The 23,090-nt window shown below is 43.0% G+C and overlaps 1 protein-coding gene across 2 annotated transcripts in view; it reads left to right on the forward strand.

Annotated features, from left to right (window-relative positions):
* Positions 1–10,407, forward strand: part of tle2b (TLE family member 2, transcriptional corepressor b) — a 109,719-nt gene extending 99,312 nt beyond the window's left edge. For both annotated transcript variants that reach the window (XM_039766864.1, XM_039766865.1), the window contains exons 16-20: positions 3,272–3,519; positions 3,604–3,751; positions 3,837–3,987; positions 4,123–4,199; positions 8,789–10,407. In XM_039766864.1, the coding sequence (XP_039622798.1) occupies positions 3,272–3,519; positions 3,604–3,751; positions 3,837–3,987; positions 4,123–4,199; positions 8,789–8,896 (732 nt within the window). In that variant the 3' untranslated portion in view covers positions 8,897–10,407. The remainder of the gene's footprint in view (positions 1–3,271; positions 3,520–3,603; positions 3,752–3,836; positions 3,988–4,122; positions 4,200–8,788) is intronic.
* The last annotated feature ends 12,683 nt before the right edge of the window (positions 10,408–23,090 follow it).

Below are 23,090 nucleotides of genomic sequence, written 5' to 3' on the forward strand. Positions count from 1 at the left end.
CGTATTCACAGGCTGCCAGCCAGTGTCACCTGGATGTCACACCGAGTGACATCGTCAGCATGATGGCTCATAAGTCAGCATCATCCAAGTTTGTGGATGCAGCCTGCTGCCTCCCAATTTTTTTGAACATTTACAACTTTGTGAAAAAGTTAGTACACCCTGTGAAACAACAGGTGGAAAAAACAAGTCCACCCCATCATTTATCACTACATCAAATGTCTCCAATTAGAAGTGGGTGCAAATGATTAGAACATCAGCAGAGAAGATCTCGTCTGACCCTGTTCTTTTATTGAAACCTCAGACATTTGGTTTCTTTGTCACTCAAGTGTGTGTGTGTGTGTTATCACCATATCAAAAGAGCTCTCGGAGGCCTTCAACAAGTAGGTTATAGATGACTAGGAGTCTGGGAAAGGACTGAAAAACATCTGCAAACAATTGGAAGTCAACCACTCCACTGTCTGGAAGATCTTCAACTTGTCCAGGTCAGGTCAGGCTGTTCCAGTAAGTTCAGCCCCACAGCGCAACACAAGATGCTGAATGAAGTCTGTAAGGAGCCCAGAAGTTCAACTCAGGATGCCCACCATTGATGTCAAAGTGCAGGAGTCTGCCATTTGGAAAGACGCTGAACAAATGAGATGTGCATGTGAGGTGTGCCAGGAGGAAAACTTTGTTTTCAAGAAAGAACAGCAGGGCAAGATTGAAGTGTGCCCACAAATACCTCTGGAACCGAATGTTCTGAGCACAAATCAAAGATAGAGTTATTTGGGCACAGTACCAGAAGACATATTTAGAGAAAGCCAGTGGTTACATTTGACCACAAGAATCTGATGCCAGCTGTCAAGTACGGTGGTGGACATGTTCTGGTTTGTGGCAGCTCCATTATGGATTCTTCATTGTATCAGAGGGTACTTGAAGATAATGTGAGACAACCTGTCCAAAGATTGAAAGTCAACTGAAAGTGGATGCTGCAACATGACAATGACCCAACACCTACCAGAGAATCCACCAAGGAATGGCTGAAAATTAAAGAAATGGAGGGTTCTGGAATGGCCAATCCCAATTGAAATGCTTTTTTGGCGGTTTTGCACCTAAGACACCCCTCAGACATCACACAGCTGAAAGAATTCTGCATGGACACCCCTGGTCTAGATGGCTGTGGATCAGGACTGTGAGTGCCACTGTGGCACAGACCCGAGCAGTGGGCGTATCAGCGGGGTGAGGGTGTCTCTTGTTGTAGACCTGATGATGTGTCTGTCCCAGTGCATTCGAAGGCATGCAGTTTAACTGGCTGCTTTCTTCCCTTTGAGATCTCCCTATAATCCTCCTGTTCTTGCGTCGGATGGATATAAGACTCCTTTTTGCCAGTTTAGTCTGCACCCCTAGTGGGCACTGCCCTCTTACCACAGGTCAGGATGTGTGGAGACAGGCCACTTGGATTCTTAAGGAAGTCGAGCTGGGCAGTCCGGCGTCTCAGATTTCACAGACCCCATTGTCCTCCTGCCCTTGTTATCTGGTTGAACGATCGGCACACCCTGATGAATTCAAACTGTTGCTGTCTTTAAACATTCTACCGACTCAGGGCTTCAGTCGCACACAGCTCCACCATAGAGGTGTCGATTCTCTCGAGGACCCGCCAGTCCCCCCCCTTGTAAGTGATTGAGATCGAGGTCCTCGAGAGATGGCGGCTTCTCCCAAGGCTCTCTTTTTGTACTGGCGAACAGCCTGAGCGGCAGCTTCAGCCTCACCGTGTTGGCGCTGCCATAGGGACGCTGCTAGTATTTTTGTACTCGCAAAGCCTGGCGGCTGTTTTGCACTCCTGGGATAAGCGCTGCATCTGGCCTGAAGCCATGTGCTCCCTGGAGTACAGATGTGCCTCTCCAGCTCACGCTTGGCTGCTTTGATTGATACAGCTTCTGACGCCGCACAGACTGGCTCAGGTGCCACGCTGTGGGCTATGTTATCTTGCCTCATGGAGGAAATGCTTGGCATCCATCTCACTCTGTCACTGTCTGCACCCCCAGCAGATGCAGTTGTGAAACAATTGCCAGGCTTTTCAGTTTGCTTGAAATTAAGAAAACTTGACTTGTCTGAGATTATGGCGCGGGAAGAGGCGGCTCAAAAGATGATCTCTCATATTAAAGTGGGCTTGGGTTCAAGGCAGGGGAGAAACATTAGCACCGGGTGTTTAATACTGAGCAGCGGGCTCAGCTGGCATACGTGTGAAAGTGTTGGCCATTTATATACTCTGAGCTACTGCACCCCGCTATTGTGTGGACACTTGAATTCCGGCCTTTGACTTCCCCGCCACTCTGCTGGTCACAGGTGGGCTTCTGGTTTGCTGGGTGTAGCGACCAGGGCATGCCAGCTATCCTGATCTCACACAATGTCTGAGCACATAATGGAGGATGGCATGGTGGCCTGGGGACTAGCTCAGATGAGTCAATTACCCAGAGAACACCTGGGTTCAGAATCCATGACCACTTCTTGTCTGTGAGGAGTTTGCACAATCTGAGTACTCCAGCTCTGTCCCCCCACACCCCCAAAGATGGGCATGGCAGACACTTTAGGAACCCTAACCTGGCCCTTTGTGAGTGTGGCGGTGGGTGTGGGCGCCAGTGGACCCTGCATGAGCTGGCACCCTGTCTGGGCAGCCTCCTGCTTTGTAACAAGTGCTGCTGGGACAGGCAGCAGCTCCTGTGACCCTGAATAGGATTCAGAAGGTTAGGGGTATGCTATGCTTTGGTATTCAAAGGAATATATTATTATTATTATTATTATGAATTAAGAACACTGAAGGTAACATTAAAGGTGGCATTAACCTTGTAATATGGTGGTCTGCCAGTTTCACAGGCAGCTTAATGCAAAAGGTTACTTTTTTTGTAGATATGGCAATTACTAAAAAAAGACTTTATTGCAAATAATGTGTATCTTTTCTCCCAATTACAAAAGATAGACAGAAGGGCACTACCTGTATATAAAACAGCAAGATTGACAGAAATTAAAGGAAACATAAAAAAGTTAGATAGATAGATAGATAGATAGATAGATAGATAGATGTGAAAGGCACTATATGATAGATAGATAGATAGATAGATAGATAGATAGATAGATAGATAGATAGATAGATAGATAGAAAAGGCACTATATGATAGATAGATTGATAGATAGAAAAGGCACTATATGATAGATAGATTGATAGATAGATAGACAGATAGATAGATGTGAAAGGCACTATTTGATAGATAAATAAAATGTATTTAATTTTTTGTAGAACCGGGACAACTATATCCGCTCCTGCAAGCTGCTTCCTGATGGCCGGACCCTCATTGTAGGCGGCGAGGCCAGCACTCTGTCCATCTGGGACCTGGCCACTCCAACTCCTCGGATTAAAGCGGAGCTGACGTCCTCCGCACCGGCCTGCTACGCCCTTGCAATCAGCCCCGATGCCAAAGTGTGCTTTTCCTGTTGCAGCGATGGCAACATTGTGGTGTGGGACTTGCAGAATCAGACTCTCGTCAGGTATGTGTCTCCTGGGGTCCTTTTAGTGTGCGTTAAGCTCATCATCATCATCCGGCTGCAGTTTCATGTTTTCTCCTCCTGTAGGCAGTTTCAGGGCCACACAGATGGTGCCAGCTGCATAGACATTTCAAATGATGGGACCAAACTGTGGACGGGAGGCTTGGATAACACGGTCCGCTGCTGGGATCTGAGGGAGGGCAGGCAGCTTCAGCAGCACGACTTCACATCACAGGTACGGGACAGGGCCACAGTGAGAAGCTCAAACTACAGCCCACGTCCCCTCCGCTTTAGCTTTGACCCCTCGTGTGTCTTTGCAGATCTTCTCTTTGGGGTACTGTCCTACAGGGGAGTGGCTCGCTGTTGGCATGGAGAGCAGCAATGTTGAGGTTCTGCACGTGTCCAAGAGTGACAAGTACCAGCTGCACCTTCATGAGAGTTGTGTGCTTTCTCTCAAGTTTGGCTCTTGTGGTAGGTCCTCAAAAGAAAGTGTTCACCATATTCAAAGCTTACGTTTCTACATTTTGTCTAAACATCAGAAAGACAGCTTGTGTGAGTTTTGGCTCTTGCCACACAACCATTTCTTATTAATGTTGATTTTTTTAGGAAAGTGGTTTGTGAGTACTGGGAAAGACAACTTGCTCAATGCTTGGAGAACACCCTATGGAGCCAGCATATTCCAGGTGAGGACATACAGAACTGCAGGGGTTCAATGAGGGCAAGATGCCAGCATCAGTTAAGGGGTTGGTAAAGTCCAGCAAACATGAGAATGAAGGGATGTAGTGGAAAGAAGAAAACTGAGATGGGAGGCCACAGGAGATGAGATGAATATTACTCAACGTTATGTTGGCTGGTATACAAGAACAAAATTCAGAAATAAAGCTACAAGGAATGAGAGGAAAATGTCATAATTAGGAGGTAGGATATGGTGGACGTTCAAACAACTTTTGACAAGAGCAGGCCATTCAGGTCATTCTATCCCCTACTTCCTCCTAAACAATCAAGTCGACTTTCGAATGTCTCTGAAGTCATACTGTCCACCACACTACTGGCTAATTTATTCCATATGGATAGATATCGTAATGTTTCGTCTACAGCTATTGTCTACAGTGATTATATAAACCAATCAGACACAACATTAAAACCTGCTACCTAATATCATGTTGGCCCCGCTCATGCCATCAAAACAGCTTTGGTCCATCGAGGTACGGACTCCGGCAGACCGATGAAGTTCTCTTGCGCTCTCAGGCCCTCCGATGTTAGCAGCAAATCCCTGGAAGTTGTTAGGCGAGGCCTCCATGCATCAGACTTGGTTTTCCAGCACATCCCACAGATGCTCGTAGTTGGATTGAGTTCCTGGGGAAGTCAACACCTTGAACTCTTTATCACATTCTGACCACTGCCAATAGCCATGAAGGGGTGTATGTGGTTTGCAACAGTCGCTAAGGTAGGTGGTACCGTGTCAAAGTGACATTCACATGAGTGACAGGACTCAGTGTTTCCCAGCAGGACACTGCCCAGAGAATCACACTTACACTGCCAGCTTGTCTTCTTCCCATAGTGCATCCTGCTGCCATCTGTTCCCCAGTAAACAACATCCGATCTGATTCATCAGACCAGGCCACCTTCTTCCATTGCTCCATAGTCCAGTTCTGATGCTCATGTGTCCATTGTAGGCACCTTCAGGGGTGGACTGGGTTCAGCATAGGCACTCCGACTGGTCTGCACCTACGCAGGTCCATATTTAAAAAGCACTGCGTGTTCTGACATCCTTTTCTCTCATGGGCAGCATTAAGTGCTACAGTAGCTCTTGTAAAAATAATACACCATGACATGTAAAAAGGTTTGGGGCAGCCACCCGTATACTCAAATAATGGCTGCAAAAGTGAAAATTGGATGCACAGTAAGTGTACAGATTGAGTCCAAAACAGAACTGATCAACAGAAGGAAGTCGGCTGGGTTTTTAAGGCAGGTCAAGGGAAATGATGTCAGCGGGCCAGGAAATTGAAAGTGATGTCAGTGGGCCCAGAACAGGAAGTGATGTCAGCGGGCCGACAGAGGGAATTTGGCTGGGTTTTTAAGGCAGGTCAGGGGAAGTGATGTCAGCAGGCCCATAACCTGAAGTGATGTCAGTGGGTCCAGAACCAGAAGTGATGTCAATAGGCCCACAACTGTAAATGATGTCAGTGGGCTCAGAAACAGAAGTGATGTCAACGGGCCCACAGAAGAAAGTTGGCTGTGTTTTAAGGCAGGTCAGGGGAAGTAATGTCAGAGGGCCCAGAACTGGAAGTGATATCAGCGGGCCCATAGAAGGAATTTGACTTGCTCAGGGGAAGTAATGTCAGCAGGCCCAGAACCAGAAGTGATGTAAACAGACCCACAACTGTAAGGGCTCTATTCAATAAGGGCGCGCACAAAAAGGCGAGCTTCAAAAGGGCGACCTCAATTGAGCGCGACGAATAAAGGCGTTCATAGATAATTTAGTTCAAATGGCTCTGGAATATGTGAAGAGCAACAAAGGTGCAGATCTACTCGTAGTCGAAGGCTACACATTCAGAAAGGAGAAAACTATCAACGGGAAACACATCTGGAAACACACTGAATATACAGTAGGATTGGAAAATGTTCGTCTCGCTGTCATACAGAGACACTTCGGAGCGAATTAAATCAATTGTCCTTGATTATGCTAATAGATCGCATCTCGAATATCTACGTGGCATTGCACATAATCTACAGCTTCAAGTGTAACACAACAATGAGTAAGAGCAGAAAACAACGAAATATAGAGAGCTTTAGAAATAGTTTGTTAGAAGTTCATGCATTAATTAATTGAATGTTTTAATATTCTTGCTTTCACCTTTTTATACGTTCAATCATTGCCTTTATCTAATACATTTTCTGTAATAATTTTGTTGCGTTTGCCTTTATTCACTGCGCCCAATTGAGGTCGCCCTTTTGAAGCTCGCCTTTATTTACGTGCCCTTATTGAAGGATACCCACTGTAAGTGATGGCAGCGGGCCCACAGATGCAAGTTGGCCGTGTTTTTAAGGCAGGTCAGGATAAGTGATGTCAGAGGGCCCAGAAACAGAAGTGATGCCAGCAGGTCCAGGCAGAATTTCCCTTGTTTGGTCTGTAGGGTTGCAGTACTAGCCCAGCGTTTCTCAACCTTTACGTATTTGTGACTCGAGTTTTCATAACAGTTTTAATCGCGCCCCCCTAACGTTTTTTTGAAAGGAGTCTACTAATACCAATTTGTTCTTTTTTAACTAATGATATATCATAGATGCATATTTTATTATACCTACTTAACCTTTATCGACATTTATCTACAGTAACTCTATATTTATTTTCTTAGTGTCAGAATGTAGTTTAAGTTAATTTGTTTTGGTTTTAATAGATTCATATTTTCGATTCTTGTTTTCTTTTTTTCACATCTTCGCGCCCCCCCCACAGTTTGAGAACCACTGTACAAGGGATTACATCTTTCCTGAAGATGGGGCCTGAATTTCCTTGAAAGCCTGCATATTGTAATCTTTTTAGTTAGCCAATAAAAGGAGTCATTTTGTTTGACATCTCACTACGTCTATAGGGATAAAAGAGAAAAGGTTATTGCACTCTGCCACCCCTTGGCCTGGTGTGGAATTACCTTCTCTTGGTCCTTCTAGTTACCTCCCATGCACATGTGTGACACTCCTCAGTGGGATCGGACCAGATGGGCTAGCCTTTGTTCCCCATGTGCCTCAGTGATTGTTGGGTGCCCATGACCCTGTTGCTGGTTTACTGGTTCGTCTTCCTTAGACCACTTTTGGTAGGTAGTAACTGCTGGAAACTGGGATCGCCCCCCACAAGGCCTCCCGTTTTGGAGATGCTGTGACCCAGTTGTCTAGCCATCATAATTTGACCCTCTTCAAAGTTGTGCAGATCCTTACGCTTGTCCAACACATCACTTTCAAGAACTGACCAGTCTAATGTATCCCAGCCCCTGATAATTGCTGTTATTCAGGTTGCCTGTTAGTGGTTGTAATGTTGTGACTGATCGGTATGTGTATATACTGTATTTTATATATATTGGTTGTCTATAGTAGTTTTTGGTGTCTATACTTCCTAACGATTCTGCAAAATCTACCTTTAAGAAGGTCAGAAGACTTTAGGGAACCCTAAGAGAAGGTACTCTTATGACACTGGAATAGAATGGACCATTATAGAGCAAAGCATAGGCTTCATCCACACTACTATGTTTTTGTTTCACAAGACAGACATTCGTCTCCATTTTTGCTACATCTGTCCACACTACCCCGACATTTTAAATCCCCAAAAACAGACTTTTGATAGGGATCTCCAGAGCCATACAGTTCTGAAAGTGCCAGGGTGTGGGCAGGTAAAAATGAAGACTCTAATCACCCCCTGGTTTGCTCAGGCTTATTATGTAACCCTTCTCTGATTGGACTGTACTCATTACAACATCTCATTCCCTGATTGGTTACCCTTCACATAAAAAAAAAAAAAATCCAATTCCCACATAGTGAACGTGGCTTTCCCTGGCACTGGTTGTGTTAGATAGATAGACAGATAGATAGAAGGCACTATATGATATATTGATCGATTCTTTATTAATCCCAAGGTTAAATTCACATGTTGCTTATCTGTGTGCGCCTACACTGCGTTTCATACAGTTTGAGGGCTGCGCACACACACTCAAAAGCAATAATGGTGGATACATCATGATGTGGGGATGATTCCCAGGAGCGGGTCCTGGTAGGTTTGTGAGGACGAAAACGAAAGCAGAAAAACCTGAAAGGAAAATCTAATGCAAGTCTGCAAAAAGTTGTGCCTCGGGAGAAGATTTACTTTCCAGCAAGACAACAAACCCCAAACATAAAGCCAAAGCTACACAGCGTCCATGTCCTGGAGTGGTCGAGTCAGAGTCCATGTCTTAATTGAATTTGTGGCCGCACACTCCTCAACGTGGCACTGGGCAGAGCTGGAGGAGTTTAGTAAAGAAGAAGGGGAAAAAATGGCAGAGTGAAGGTGGGCAAAGCTGATAGAGAAAAGAGACACTCAAGGTGGTCATGGCTGCCAACGGTGCATCTGGGGAGTGTGAATACTTATTAGAGAAGTACAATTGTGTTTTATAAGTTGTTTAGATCACTTTGTAGCTGACTTTGAAAGCTGTAAAGATTTCCCAGAAGCAGGCAAATGGGCAGAATTGTTAACTGTTGGGGAAGGAGAGTACACTTTGCTGACATCTCTTGTCTTTTGTTCACATTACAGTCCAAGGAGTCGTCGTCGGTCCTGAGTTGTGACATCTCCCCCGATGATAAGTACATTGTCACTGGCTCTGGGGACAAGAAGGCCACCGTGTATGAAGTGGTGTACTAAAAGACCCAGGGGATTTTCTTCCATCTTGCATGGTCAGCACTGCTTTCTTTATCCCCTTTTATTTCCGGAAGCAGCACTTAGGAGTTGTACATTCCTTGCAGATCACAAGATGGAGCACCTTCAGCCCCAGCTCTGTGGAACTCATGTGCCACCTTTTTTTCCTCCCCCATTTTGATGAAGGCTGCTGGTGGCATCACGAGACCAGACATGTTTTCCGTATCAGACACTCCTACAGAAGACCTTGTGAAGGCTCAGCACTCCTTGGGCCAGCCAGCTGCAGACTTTACTTTCTGATGCCGCATGGGGTGGGCCACTTTGTAGAAGAAGCTCATATGTTCTTTCGAAACATTTCAGTCGTAGCTCGCACAATCAATGGAGGTGGCCTGCTGGTTGAAATTCCCAGTCTGCTGCTGCTGCTCAGTCATCTTCTGCTCGTCTGCCTGCTACATTGGAGGGCACTCGATAGGACTGGTAAGCCCCTCAAACTTCAGGAAACACTGCGTGGCAACCCGATGACGAATTTCATTTTTAGACCCGCAATTTGCAATGGCACTGGGGTGGAACACCTGAACGCTTAGCCGTACCCTGTACCCCGTCACGCAGCTTTCTGTGCTTCACGACGCATCCCTGTGTTTGTTCCGCCAGGTCGTATTCTTGAATTTTGTCATTTTCTTGTGGTGGTAGGTTTCAAAAGCTCTTCAGCCGGGTACGTGTATGGTCTTGGCAGAGCAGATCGCCTTCCTGGCTGTTTGCCTGTCATTTCCATAAAAGATCTCAAGAGTGTGGCGTAGTGCTGTCCAGCCTAGGAGCCTCAGGTAAAGCGAGTTGGACCACCTTATCCTATAAAAACATGGGATAACTTATCGTGTTGCCTGGTGTTTAAACACATGTGGGACTGCCTCACAAGTGTCCTGTAGTGCCCTTCAATGCCAGCTACTCTTGGTATTCTTTAGCCACTGAATACATGAACAGCCGGGTTTACCCGACTGGCGACTCTCCATTTTTCTTGTTCTTATTTGATGCCCTCACAGCATCCACCCTGGTACTATCACACGATATAAAGGCACATCTCGGCAACTGACCCACCATAGAATAAAATGTAGGACATTGGCATACATCTATTGGGAATGGCCATCTTAATCAGGCTGGCACAAGAGAGAGCGAGAGGCCGAGATGTCGGGTAGCTGGACTGGGTAAGCTTTTTAATCAGAATGAATGAACGAACGAGTGGCCTCTGGTGCTGGATGTCCACTTTGAGAACTTTGGTGACTTTGTTGAAAAGTGCGTTTTGTTCAGTTGATAATGTATGTTCCTTTCCTTATCCGATTCATGTAAAACTTTGAAAACCTCCCAAAACTTGTAATATTAATAAAATATGCACTCACTTGATTAAACCCCCAAAAATGTGCACCGTCTGTTGAACCTTTGACATGAGATGGAAGAAATAAATTGTATATGTTATCCCTAATAAAGTGGCCATGGAGCGTACGCCTAATCGCTGGCTCAGATCACCCAGTCGCGTGGCTACAAGTTGTTCTTATACACCACGCAGACCTGGGCAGGAGTTTTGATGAAACGTCACAAGGGACAACTGCGACGCTTCCTGGGATTTTCACATCCTACAAATGTCTAGAGTTTACAGAGAGTGGTATGATAAAAACATGAAGAACCATAAGGGGAAAAAATCCTCAGGTAATGAAAGGAGGTCAGAGGAGAACGACCAGACTCGTTCACGAAAACAGGAAGATCACAAAGACTCGCATGGCAGCTCGTTACAACAGGGGTTTGCAGAAGGTCATCTTTGCCTGAACAGTGCGTCGGACTTTCAGATGGACAGGCTACAGCAGTAGAAGGTCATGCTGGCTTCCAAGAGCAGTATGATGAGGGTGCCAGTGGCACAGGCTCACCAAAAACAGACAAAACACATTTGGATAAAAGTTGCCTACCCACCTAAATCCCAACGTCTGCTGCAATGAGTAGATGGTAAGGTCAGAATGTGTCAATTCATTAATCAATGGCTCCATCCTGACATCTGATGTCAATAGTACAGAGTGATGGTGGTGTAATGGTGTAGGAAATGCTTTCTTGGCATACATTAGGCATCTTTAATACCAAATCTGGCATTAGAATGCCATTATGTACTTTAGTGGGCCATGTGCTTCCCTTTCCGACCACAGTCTCTGTTCTTCCAATGGATTATGTGCCATGTCACAAAGCACACAACAGCTCAGATTGTTCCAGAAATATGTCAGTGCCTTCAGTTTATTTCCAGGGGGCGGTACAGTCCTCGTTTCTCATTTCATTTGAGCATCTTTGGGGTGAAGTGGAAGATGAGGTTTGTAGCATGAAAGTGCCATCAAGTCAGCATGGACCAAAATCCCACCTTGAGAATCCCATGACTTAAACAAAACTCGCAGGGGATGCTACCCTAACCCTAACCCTAACCCTAACCCAGAGGCTTACAGTATCTATTATAACTGCTCTGACATTTTGTATTCAATTATATTTACGGTTTTGCTTCATTTTGAATAAGGGGCAGCTTGCATTTCTCTCATGTTTGAATTTCCTGAATCTTGACCCGTTTTTTAACATTGGAATTTATTTCATCTGTAGTGGGGAGTTACTTATATAAAAGAGGCCCGAACGAAAACTGGGATGTTGACCACATCTGATTGGGGTACCTCCCAAAACACAAATCTGTTTCCCAGTAAGTTGACTGGCATTCTTAAATGAACCCATCATTCAAATTTAAACAGTTTGGTGCCAGGGTGAGGAGCAAAACTCACATGGTGCTCTTCGCTGAAGTTCTGCCAGTGCCACACACTAGTCCAGGTAAACTTGAGGAGATTAGAAGGTTTAACACGTGGCTCAGATCTTGGGTCAGGGTAGAAGGGTACAGGTTTATGGGGCATTCGGACTCCTTTTGGAACAGATGGGACCTATTTTGCCAAATGGGTTACATCTGAACCAGAGGGGGACCAATGTATTGGGGAGGTGTGCGAGGAGGTTAGTCGAGGATTGTTTAAATTAGGGACAGGGGGGCAAGCCAGCAAGCTGATCCTGCAAAGAGGTACTGAAACTTTTTAAGAGGGGGTTGCTGAAGGGCCAGCACATCCACTAGCAGCACCAGTCACAATATAAATGATTTAGATAGCAATATAAGTAACAAGCTAGTTAAGTCTGCAGATGATACCAAGATAGGTGGATTAGCAGATAATTTGGAATCCGTTATATCATCACAGAAGCACTTGAACAGGCTTGGGCAGATTTGTGGCAGATGAAATTTAATGTCAGGAAATGTAAAGTAAAGAAAGTAGGAAGTAAAAATGTTAGGTTTGAATACACAATGAGCGGTTGGAAAATTGTGAGCACACCTTATGAGAAGGATTTAGGAGTCATAGTGGACTCAACTGACAGACAGAGTTCAGAAGCCACTAAGAAGGCTAACAGAATATCAGGTTATATAGCGCCTTGATGTGTGGAGTTCAAGTCACAGGTTCTGCTGAAGCTTTATAAACACACTGGTGAGGCCTCATTTTGAGTCCTGTGTGCAGTTTGGATCTCCAGGCTACAAAAAGGACATATCAGCACTAGAGAAGGTCCAGAGAAGAGGAGCAGGGTGGATTCAGGGCTACAGGGGATGAGTTATGAGGAAAGATTAAAAGAGCTGAGCCTTTACAGTTTAAGCAAAAGAAGATTAAGAGGAGACATGACAGAAGTGTTTAAAATTATGAAGGGAATTAGTCCAGTGGATCGAGACTGTGACTTTAAAATGAGTTCATCAAGAACACGGGGACACAGTTGGAAACTTGTTAAGGATAACTTTTGCACAAACATTAGGAGGTTTTTCTTAATACAGAGAATTGCAGACACTTGGAATTAGCGACTAAGTAGTATATTAGACAGTAAGATTTTAGGGAGTTTGCTCAATAATGGATGAATGGAGAAGCTGTAACCTTTAAAAGGACCTCTGTGGCTCTCTTACCTCAAAAGGAGGTAGTAACCAACTCTGGAAGCTACTCAGAAAATCCACAAGTGAGAGAACATTGTAAGTAGTGATGAGCAGTGCAGGTACGTTTCAATTCACGTATAATTTCATGGAACTAACATCAAAATTTTACAGACAATTTCGTAATCATAAAATGTGAAACTCAATAAAGAGGTTCTGGGATTTTTTCAAGTTTATTTGTTTGGGTAGAAATCAAGGAATCTTTCTTCCTAAAGCTTTGTTCACACTTCCGAGTTTTCCAGTGTTCCTTTTCCACAGCTGCCTAACACATGTAATTTGTACCACACTGATAAAATCAATTCTTTCTTATTCCTCTTGTTCGCATATTGTTTTTCTTTAAATGTGACATACTGTATATTTTTTTACATGATGACCCACCAAAACACAAACGGTGCACACATTACTGTGTTTTCTTCACAGGAAAATTTAAAATAAGGGATGTTGCAGCTGCCAACCCCACCCCGATCGATACTTGCTAACCACCTTACCTTACCCGAGGCTATGCACAAGGCCAGTGGTTTTTTTGTATTCCTAGTTATCTTTAATTCTAAATAATAGGCAGATGCATGCAAAACTAATGCGTGAAAAATGCTTCCAGCCAGGAACTAAACACCATTTGTCTTGTGTGAATGGCACAACTTTCACTAGAACCAAAGCACAATTTACTTTCTGAATATTTCTGTGAAACAAAAACACTGCATTTGGCAGCAAATTCAATTTTACGTGAATCCTTTTGCTCATCATTAGTCATAAGTTCATAGGGTCAAGATCATCAAAGGCACAGAGCACAGCAGAATTCCTACATTACATCCACACTACTACATTTTCGCTTTAAAAATGCAGACATTAGTCTTCGTTTTCACCTTTCGCACACACTACCCCAGCATTTTTAAACTCCAAAAAACGGAGACTTTTGAAAATGCTCTCCGGAGCCGACAGAAAACAGTGTGGATGGGTGAAAATGTAGAGATCTGAAGATGGCAAACTCTAATCGCGCTTTGATTGGTTCGTGCTCATCACGCACGTCCCTGATCGGTTCCTCCTCATTACCACGTCTCATTCTCTGATTGGTCACCCATCACAGAAGAGAACGACATTCTAACGTAGCGGACACAGAGAGGTTGCTTTTCATGGTACTTACTATGGTGCTAACCTGCATGCATCTAAATTGCATTTTGTAAAGTTTGAACGGAGCTTACAAGCACAAAAGGCAAATAATTGACTGGTTGTCAGAGGTGGGTAGAGTAGCAAAAAATTGTACTCAAGTAAGAGTAGTGTTACTTCAAAATAATATTACTTAAGTAGAAGTAAAAAGTAGTCATCCAAAAAACGACTCAAGTAAGAGTAAAGTATTTGGTGAAAAGACTACTCAAGTACTGAGTAACTGATCATAATAAAGGATTTCTTTTTTTTTTTTTAGAAATGTAATAAGACATACAAAAATCTATACTAATAAAAGGCAAAGCCCTCACTGACTCATCACTAATTCTCCAACTTCCCGTGTAGATAGAAGGCTGAAATTTGGCGGGCTCATTCCTTACAGCTTACTTACAAAAGTTAGGCAGGTTTCATTTCGAAATTCTACGCGCAACGGTCATAACTGGAACCTACTTACGTACATATATACGGCCATAGCCTGCAGCTCAGTCGCTGTGTGACCACACCTTCCACGTAATTGAATGCCTGGACATATAAGGCCGTCCGTCAGCAGCAATCCAATAGACACGTTGCCGCTAAATATTTGCTGGTGAAGGACTGTGCTTATGCAAACGAAGATGAGATGGTCAGGGATAGAATGGTGTTTGGCACAAAGTGCAAGAGAAACTTTTAAGTGCCGGGTCTGAGCTAACATTAAATAAAGCCGTGGACATCGCACGAGATAGCACAAGCACAGCTGAGAACCTTCGATGCATGTACTCCGAGCAGCTCACGTGAACTGACTGTGAACGCAGTACGCAGAGAACAAGCAAGAGCGCCAAAGAGCGCTGAGCAAAAAACGCATTACACAATTGAGAAGGCAGCAAAAGAATACGAAACGAGTGACGCATACAAGCATATTCATAAGTGCAGGTACTGCGGAAACAAAGCACACGGTGGAAAAAGTCAATGTCCAGCTAAAGGAAGACAGTGTAAAAAACGTGGTAAATTGAACCACTTCGCTAAAGTTTGCAGGACTGGGAAAGGTAAACTCGTGCATGCTGTATGTGATGTCTCAGATAAAGTGGAAGACGAGCTGTTTATTGATGCAGTAAGAAAGGAACAACCCTCTGAAGCAGAACAAGCCTTTGTAGACATATCAATAGGAAAGCAAGGTGTAAAGCTTAAGTTTAAATTAAGTTCATAGACACGCTGTAGCTAAATATTCGCAGGCAAATCCACAACTTAATACCGGGAATGCCTGTTAAACATCTTAGATTCACGAGTAGCGATTTGGGTAGTGAACACTTCGATGAATGAAACCTGTTATCTTTACAACGGTTGATAACAAAGATGAGATGGTCAGGGATATTACATTATTTTTAAAAGGTTTCCTTTTCTTTTTCATAACTTCTTTAACACAGTACTTCTCCGCTGCAAAGCGCGGGTATTTGGCTAGTATAAAATAATATGCAAATTCTGCTATTTCCAAAAAATCTAATAAAAAAATGAGTAAAAAATAAATTCACAACAGTTTTTCACAACAAAACTTTTGAAGCGAATACCTACAGTAGGTAACATGTCTGTCTGAACAGTACAAACTACTTACAGTGACGAGATCTCCTGCACGCTGACAGTATAACACTGCATATTCACTCGCCCTCCAAATAGCACAGCTGATAGAAAATAACATCAGAACAAGGCAGCTTGCGCACGTACAAGAAGTGTCACTTTACCTGGACTGTCTGTGTCTGTGCGTGTTTGGTTAAAGCGTGCTTGTTCTTCACTCAGTGAAGTGATGGTTAAGCTTCAGCAGGAGTTGGCTCTCAAGGTTCTTGCAGTGAAGCTGTGACCGTTTAGCAGTGATCAGGAGCCCCGCATGACTAAAAAGTCTCTCACAGGCTGCAGACGCAGGAAGTTTGTGTGTGGTCATGTGACTGCATGGCTACATCTGATTGGTGAAATGGAGTCATGTGATTATTGTTGCTACGTCTGATTAGTGAAACAGTCATACAGTAGATCCAATGGCGGCTTCTCTCTGGCAAAAATATAGCGTATCTAATGTGTAAATGGGAAAAAAAAGTAACGAGTCGAGTGTTGCCCAATGCAGCGGAGTAAGAGTAGCGTTTCTTCTTCACAAATGTACTCAAGTAAAAGGTATGGTGCAATAAAACTACTCTTAGAAGTACAATTTTTAAAAATAGGTACTCAAGTAAATGTAACAGAGTAAATGTAACTCGTTATTGCCCATCTCTGCTGGTTGCTACAGTTTTGAGAGAAGCCAGTGCCAGTGGGATTTCAGTCCCTTCAAGGACGACACTTCCTCATCCTGCTGACGTGTGGGCGCCCAGTGTATGCGCATCGCTATATCATAGGTGTCTTTGGTGGCTTATTCTTTGGTCAATAATGTGAAAGCGCCAGTGTGGACAGAGACAGCTTTTGTTTAAAAACGTAGTAATGCGGATGTATCCTTACCTGCCTGTGTTAATCAACAAGAGATACTGACTGAGAATGACTGACACGACACTCACGATTAGCGAGTGTCACTGCCTTACCTCGAAACTCCTGTCCTCCTTGTCTGGAGCACTTGAACGTCTGCTGAAATTTCTTTTCTCCGAGGATATCATTAGAATGCGTCTCTTCCAGAAACCTTCATCATTATCATCTAGTTGATGGGCCAAGAACACAGCGGAAACGCCATTGGCACAATTTTGCCAGAGGAGCGGCTGAAGGGATGTTCGGTTATCCATTCATACGGGGGTCCTGAGGGGCAGTAGGTAGCGTTTTTTTTTTTTTTTAATTCAATCATTAACTGTTTGGAGTGAGGGGGCATGCATTATTTATAGGTATAGAGTGGAAATAGAAAGTTCAAGGAAGTTCAGGTATAGAGCATTTACTAAAACTCAGAATGGGTTTCAAAAAAAGAATTTAATTTTTCAGCAATGAATTAGAAGTAACAAGTTTCTTTATGGGGAGGACAATGTCGATTCAGAATGTGGTGAGCAAAAAGCCTCCACTTGTACTTATGGTGACGATCAAGGCCCATAGCTGCAGAACTATGAGGACTTAACTAAAAGGGGCAACCGTGCAGCCACTCAGGGACCCCACCAAGTAAAACTAGCAGGTGTTAGCAATGCAGGAGCTGCACAAATAAAGAACTTCAAAACTTGACTTGTTATTTTGGAGAAAGTAAAGGATAGAACAGGCGAGCTGGTTGGGCTTAATGCCCGGTCATGGGGTCTCCACAGAAGAAGTCCATCTGCTTGAACTTCCATTACGTGTGATAAGTTGACTAATAGACGCAAGACAAAATTAAACACTTTGTGGTCCCATTCATCCATCAAAACTAAAGCGTTGGTTACTTAGATCCTTAGAGCAGGGGCCGCCAACTCTGGTCCTAGAAGACCACCGTGGCTGCAGGTTTTCATTTCAACCCTTTTCTTAATTAACTTCTTTTGAATTAATTTGAATTGACTTGCTCTTGAAGACGCAGACCCCTTAATTGTTATATTTTCCTTAATTAGAAGCCAAACAATAGTGAGATACAAAATGAGCCAAAACAACTGGTGTCCATCATACAATATCTGAAAATTAAGAACGATGAAGATCTCAGGAATGTTGATCTGCTCAGGTCCCCAAAACATTTTTTAACAGTGCTGCTCTTAGAGAAGAGAAAATCAACAATTTCAGAAATGTCTGCTAATGCACCACGAGAGCAGCAACAAGCCACAGAATTAAAGAATGGGATTAATTAACGACAAGAATCGAGACCTCCCAATTCAGAGGAACAATGAAGAAATTCTAGGAAACAAATCTTAAAAAAAACAATTAAATTAAAATGAATTCAGAAGAAGTTAATTAGTAGCACAATCAGGGCACTCATTAAAAACAAAAGGGCTAGAATGAAAACCCGCAGCCACGGTGGTCCTCCAGGACCAGAGTTGGACACCAAAAATCAACATCAAAGCCAGAAAAGGGGTCTGTAATACTAAAGGCCACAGCATTTAATGTGATATTTAAAAAACTTGGATGACAGGAAAGGCACTCTATAAACAAAATGTATTAAAGTATATAGTGCCAACCTTTTTATTCAATTGTGGCAAGAATGTCAAAGGCACAATATTTCCGGGGTGTTTGCATAGCAACGCCATAACAATGAATGCTCAAAATGGTGGTGTCAGGAAGAACAAAGATGGCACCTAAAAGGACAAAATATATAAAACCACTGGAAAATATTTGATTAAAAAACTGATGCCAAAATTGAGTTCTGTGACCCCGACAATCTAGATGTATAGAACACCAAGAGTTTGGTGTTTGGAATACGCTTACGTGTATTCATATAAATTGTGATTTGTACAGTTTGAAAGCTGCATACATGAGCAAAAGGCAAAATGTCTGGTTGGCACATCCCATGGCTGATGACGTTATCAGCCCTTGAAGGGTTTTTCCATTGATGTGTGCAGAGTAGGTGAACATCTACAAAATATGTGTTTTCGGTTGTTTTAGTGTGGATGGAAATGCTTCATTAACAACGTGAAAACAGCAGAGAGGTTGGAAATCACTTTCATTAAAAAAATGTTTTTAAATGAAAAATAGCAAAGATAGGGCACGAGGTAGAACATCAAAGTCTTTAGATAGAGAGAGATAGGAAGAGAGCAGTTAACGGAGGGACAGATAGTGAGATAAGGACACAAGGCTTTGGATCGACTAAAACAGAGAGGGACAGCTAGACAGGAAACGCAAGAGTGTTATACAGCCAGCGAGGAAACGCAAGAGCGTTATACAGTCAGCCAGCAAAGAAACACAAGAGCGTTATACAGCCAGAAGAACAAAGATGGCACCTAAAAAGGACAAAATATATAAAACCACTGGAAAATATTCGATCAAAAAACTGATGCCAAAATTGAGTTCTGTGACCCCGACAATCTAGATGTAGAGTAACTAGAGCGCCAAGAGATAAAGAATTTAAAATAAATCATAACGGCTTACTGGTGATTTTTTCATTTTGAGTTTATTACATAATTTGTGCTTCACATCACAATAGCCTTCTTGTATAATACGCTACCGTGGCTGTCCATTTGTCTGTCCAGGATTTTAAAATCACGTGTAGCTCGCAAACCATTTGACCTATTGACCTGAAATTTGGTACACGTATACTACACGACGTCTACTATCCGCTTTCAGGGTGATGATTGACCTCCAAGGTTATTCCTCCTTATATTTTATTGCAGAATCAACTCTTGGCAGCAGCCAGAAGGGCGGCCGTGTGGCGCATGTGTACCACCTTCGCTGTCACTTCCTCTACCTCTTCATATCTTAAGTCTTCAATATGCCTCCTGAATGATTTAAGTGCCAGCTTAAGTGAAAAATTTAAGAAAACGTCCTAAGTAATTGCAACACAAACCCTGGCAGTTTTAACGTGAAAAGATGCCAACAAAAGAAGAGAAGAAGCAGCAGACCACTATGATGAAGAAAGGAGCTGCTAAGGAAGCAGCAAGCACATCAACTTCTGAACAAACAAATGCTAAACGTACAGAGAAAGAGGATGAAAACTAGGAATGCTCAGGTCAAGTGTATTCGTGCAGTGCGCCATTACTGGTGGTCTTATAAATTCCGCTCGGACTCTGACCTGTGAGAAAACATGCAGGTAAGAATCCACAAGATGGCAGCACCACGGGTACTGGAGCAGCTCTGGATGGCGTTGTGGGGGGGACTGGAGAAGGATTAGAAGTCGGGGTGCAGAACTTGCAGAGATGGGGTCTCCCCCAGAGGAGGTTTCAGCACTTCATCGGGCGTCTCCCGAGACCACCAGCAGGAGTTAGACCTTCAGAAAAGGGCTGATAAAGCTGTGCGACTCAGGGCCCTTAACTGTGGCTTGTGTTTGTGTCTGCACTTCATCCACCACGTCTCTGGTGGTGCCAAAACACGTAATCTGTCAAGGAAGGAAGTCAAAGATACGATTGTATTCTGGTTTGCTCAGAGCAGAGGTTAATATATAAGCAGAACAATGAAATATCAATTAAAAAACGAATCTGATTTCGCAAGGCCAAATTTTACTACATCATAAGTATTGTCACTGCACTGTTTTCTGAAACCGAAAGGGAAAGTCAAGTGTCACTTGAGATATCATGGCCCACCTCAGAATCCTGAACCCTTGCTCATTAGTACAAGGTACAGAATGTATTTGGGTACAACCGCCATGAAATTTTAAGAGCAAAGATATGAGCCGAAATGATAAGATGAGGAGGACTTCAGCGCAACACATGCTTGCTGATTCCTTATCTTGACAGGTTTGAATTGATTTAACATGTGTACGACGTGAATGAAGTGGAGTAGGGTGATGTTTAACACGTGTGAACCTTTGTACAAAGGGTGGTCCGAGAGGGGAGAAGTGCCTGGCCTAGACGGCCTAGAAAGTATTTGCTCTGCGAGAGCTTGGCCACAGGTCAAATCGATCTGCGGACCCCCACTCGCATAGGCCCTGTCCACGCTACTATATTTCACTTTTCATCAACACGACCCTGAAGTATTCAGCCCATGAATAATGGATACTATTTGAAAATACTCTCCAGAGCGGTATACTTCCGAAAATGTGGACCCAGCTTTGTGGCGAGGATGAATAAAGACGCAGACTCTACTCACGTGCCGATTTGATTGTGCTTATTACGTAGCCCTTCCCCGATTGGATTATCATCATTACAACATTACCTCTCTGATTGGTCAACCTTTACAGAAGAAAACACAGTCAAACATAATGGACACAGAAGAGTTGCTTTCCATGGCGCCTATTGTGTTGCTTACGTGTATTCATATAAATTGTGATTTGTACAGTTTGAATGCTGCATACATAAGCAAAAGGCAAAATGTCTGGTTGGCACATCCCATGGCTGGTGGTGTTATCAGCCCTTGAAGGGTTTTTCCATTGATGTGTGCAGAGTAGGTGAACATCTACAAAATACAACGTGAAAACAGCAGAGAGGCTGGAAATCACTTTAGTTAAAAAAATGTTTTTAAATGAAAAATAGTAAAGATAGGGTATGAGGTAGAACATCAAAGTCTTTAGATAGAGAGAGATAGGAAGAGAGCAGTTAACGGAGGGACAGATAGTGAGATAAGGACACAAGGCTTTGGATCGACTAAAACAGAGAGGGACAGCTAGACAGGAAATGCAAGAGCGTTATACAGTCAGCCAGCGATGAAACGCAAGAGCGTTATACAGTCAGCCAGCGAGGAAACACAAGAGCGTTATACAGTCAGCCAGTCAGCGATGAAATGCAAGAGTGTTATACAGTCAGCCAGTCAGCGATGAAATGCAAGAGTGTTATACAGTCAGCCAGTCAGCGATGAAATGCAAGAGTGTTATACAGCCAGCCAGCGAGGAAACACAAGAGCGTTATACAGTCAGCGATGAAATGCAAGAGCGTTATACAGCCAGCCAGAAAACACAAGAGTGATATACAGCCAGAGAGGAAGCAAAAATTGTCAAATTGAGGGGTAGCTCGCTATTAAAGGCAAGTCTTTGAATAAAGGTATTGATAGCATACAAATAGGAGTATTAAACTGAAGACCGAATGAGGGATAGAAATGAAATAAGAAACAAATCATACATCTTTAAAGAGAGGAATAGATAGCAAGGTAAGAAACAGAAGTCTGTGTATAGTTGTGGCTAGATAGGAAAAGACTTTGAGGTAAATGAAATAAAAAATGGAAATCTTTGACTAGAGGGATAGATAAAGTGGGATAGCTATCTAGATAGGAAATGGAAGATTTTAGATAACTAGATAGGAAATGAAAGTTGTCAGGTAAATCAATAGGAAATGGAAATTAAAAATGTTTGAATAGAGGGATAAAAGCGAAATAGGAAAAGTCAATATTTAGATTACCAGATAGAAAACAAAAAAAGTCTGTAGATATTATGACAGAAAGCTGGTTAGAAGTCTTTATATAGAGGAATAAAAAGCAAGCGAAGAAATAAACGTCTTGAGAAAGCCTGATAAGATCAGGAAAAGTAAAGATGTCAGCACTAGAAGGGCAGAAGAGTCCATGTTATCGTGCACTTGGCAACATCTACTTATTGATGAGAAAACTGAACAATTTAGAAAGGAGAGAGAATTAAAGCTAACGTGGTCAGTTATTGGGCTGGGAAAAGGTACTGTGCAACCAAAGACAGAGAAGCTGTGGGTTATGTTAAGTGAGAAACACCATTGGAAGCCAAGATCACCAGGCTATGGTTGATCAAAAAACAAATATGCTAAAAATGGTCAGCAAAACACAGAAGTGAGACTAGTGAAGAAGTCGTCATCATCATCATGAGTATCACTAGCCTGGGCACTAGCAGTCTGAAGGAAGCTGTTAAAGCATAGAAGGAAATGGCCCATAAAGTTCATAAAGGCAGCCACAATTGAACAGATAATAAAGATAAACATAAGATAACCTCCCAACAGTAGCAGGGACTAACAACGAGATACTGAGCGATTTGGAAATCGTTAGAGAGAGAAGAGTTGCTGGCTGGGATTAAATAAATCTAACAAATCACCAGGACCAGATGATATTTATCCTTGAGTGCTTAAGAAGGTTAGTGAGTTTATATGTAAATCCATGACACACATTTTTAGAAAGTCACTACATGCTGGGGAAATTCTAAAGTACTGTAAAATATCATTATATAAAAAATTGACCGGGAAGATCAAAGTAACTAAATGCAAGAAAGCTGAACATGCATTAGAGAAACATTAATTGAAGAATTATTAAGGGAATGATCGAGCAGCGCATCACAACAGGTTTTATACCATACAGTCAGCCTGGGTTCAGACGAGGAAGGTCATGTTTTACTAACATGCTGGAAGCAACAAAAGGATACGATCAAAATTGAGTATATGATGGTATTTATCTGGATTTTCAGAAAGCAGTTGATAAGGTGCCACATGAAACGGCGGGTATCAAATCAAAAGAAATGTAGGCTGTGGGGTGTAGATGGGTGCAGAATTGGCTCAGGCACAGTGGAGGGTGATAATGAGAGGAACCTCATCAGAATTGGCTGATGTTAAG

The sequence above is a fragment of the Polypterus senegalus genome, chromosome 10, assembly GCF_016835505.1.
Source record: "Polypterus senegalus isolate Bchr_013 chromosome 10, ASM1683550v1, whole genome shotgun sequence".
Classification (NCBI taxonomy): Eukaryota; Metazoa; Chordata; class Cladistia; order Polypteriformes; family Polypteridae; genus Polypterus; species Polypterus senegalus.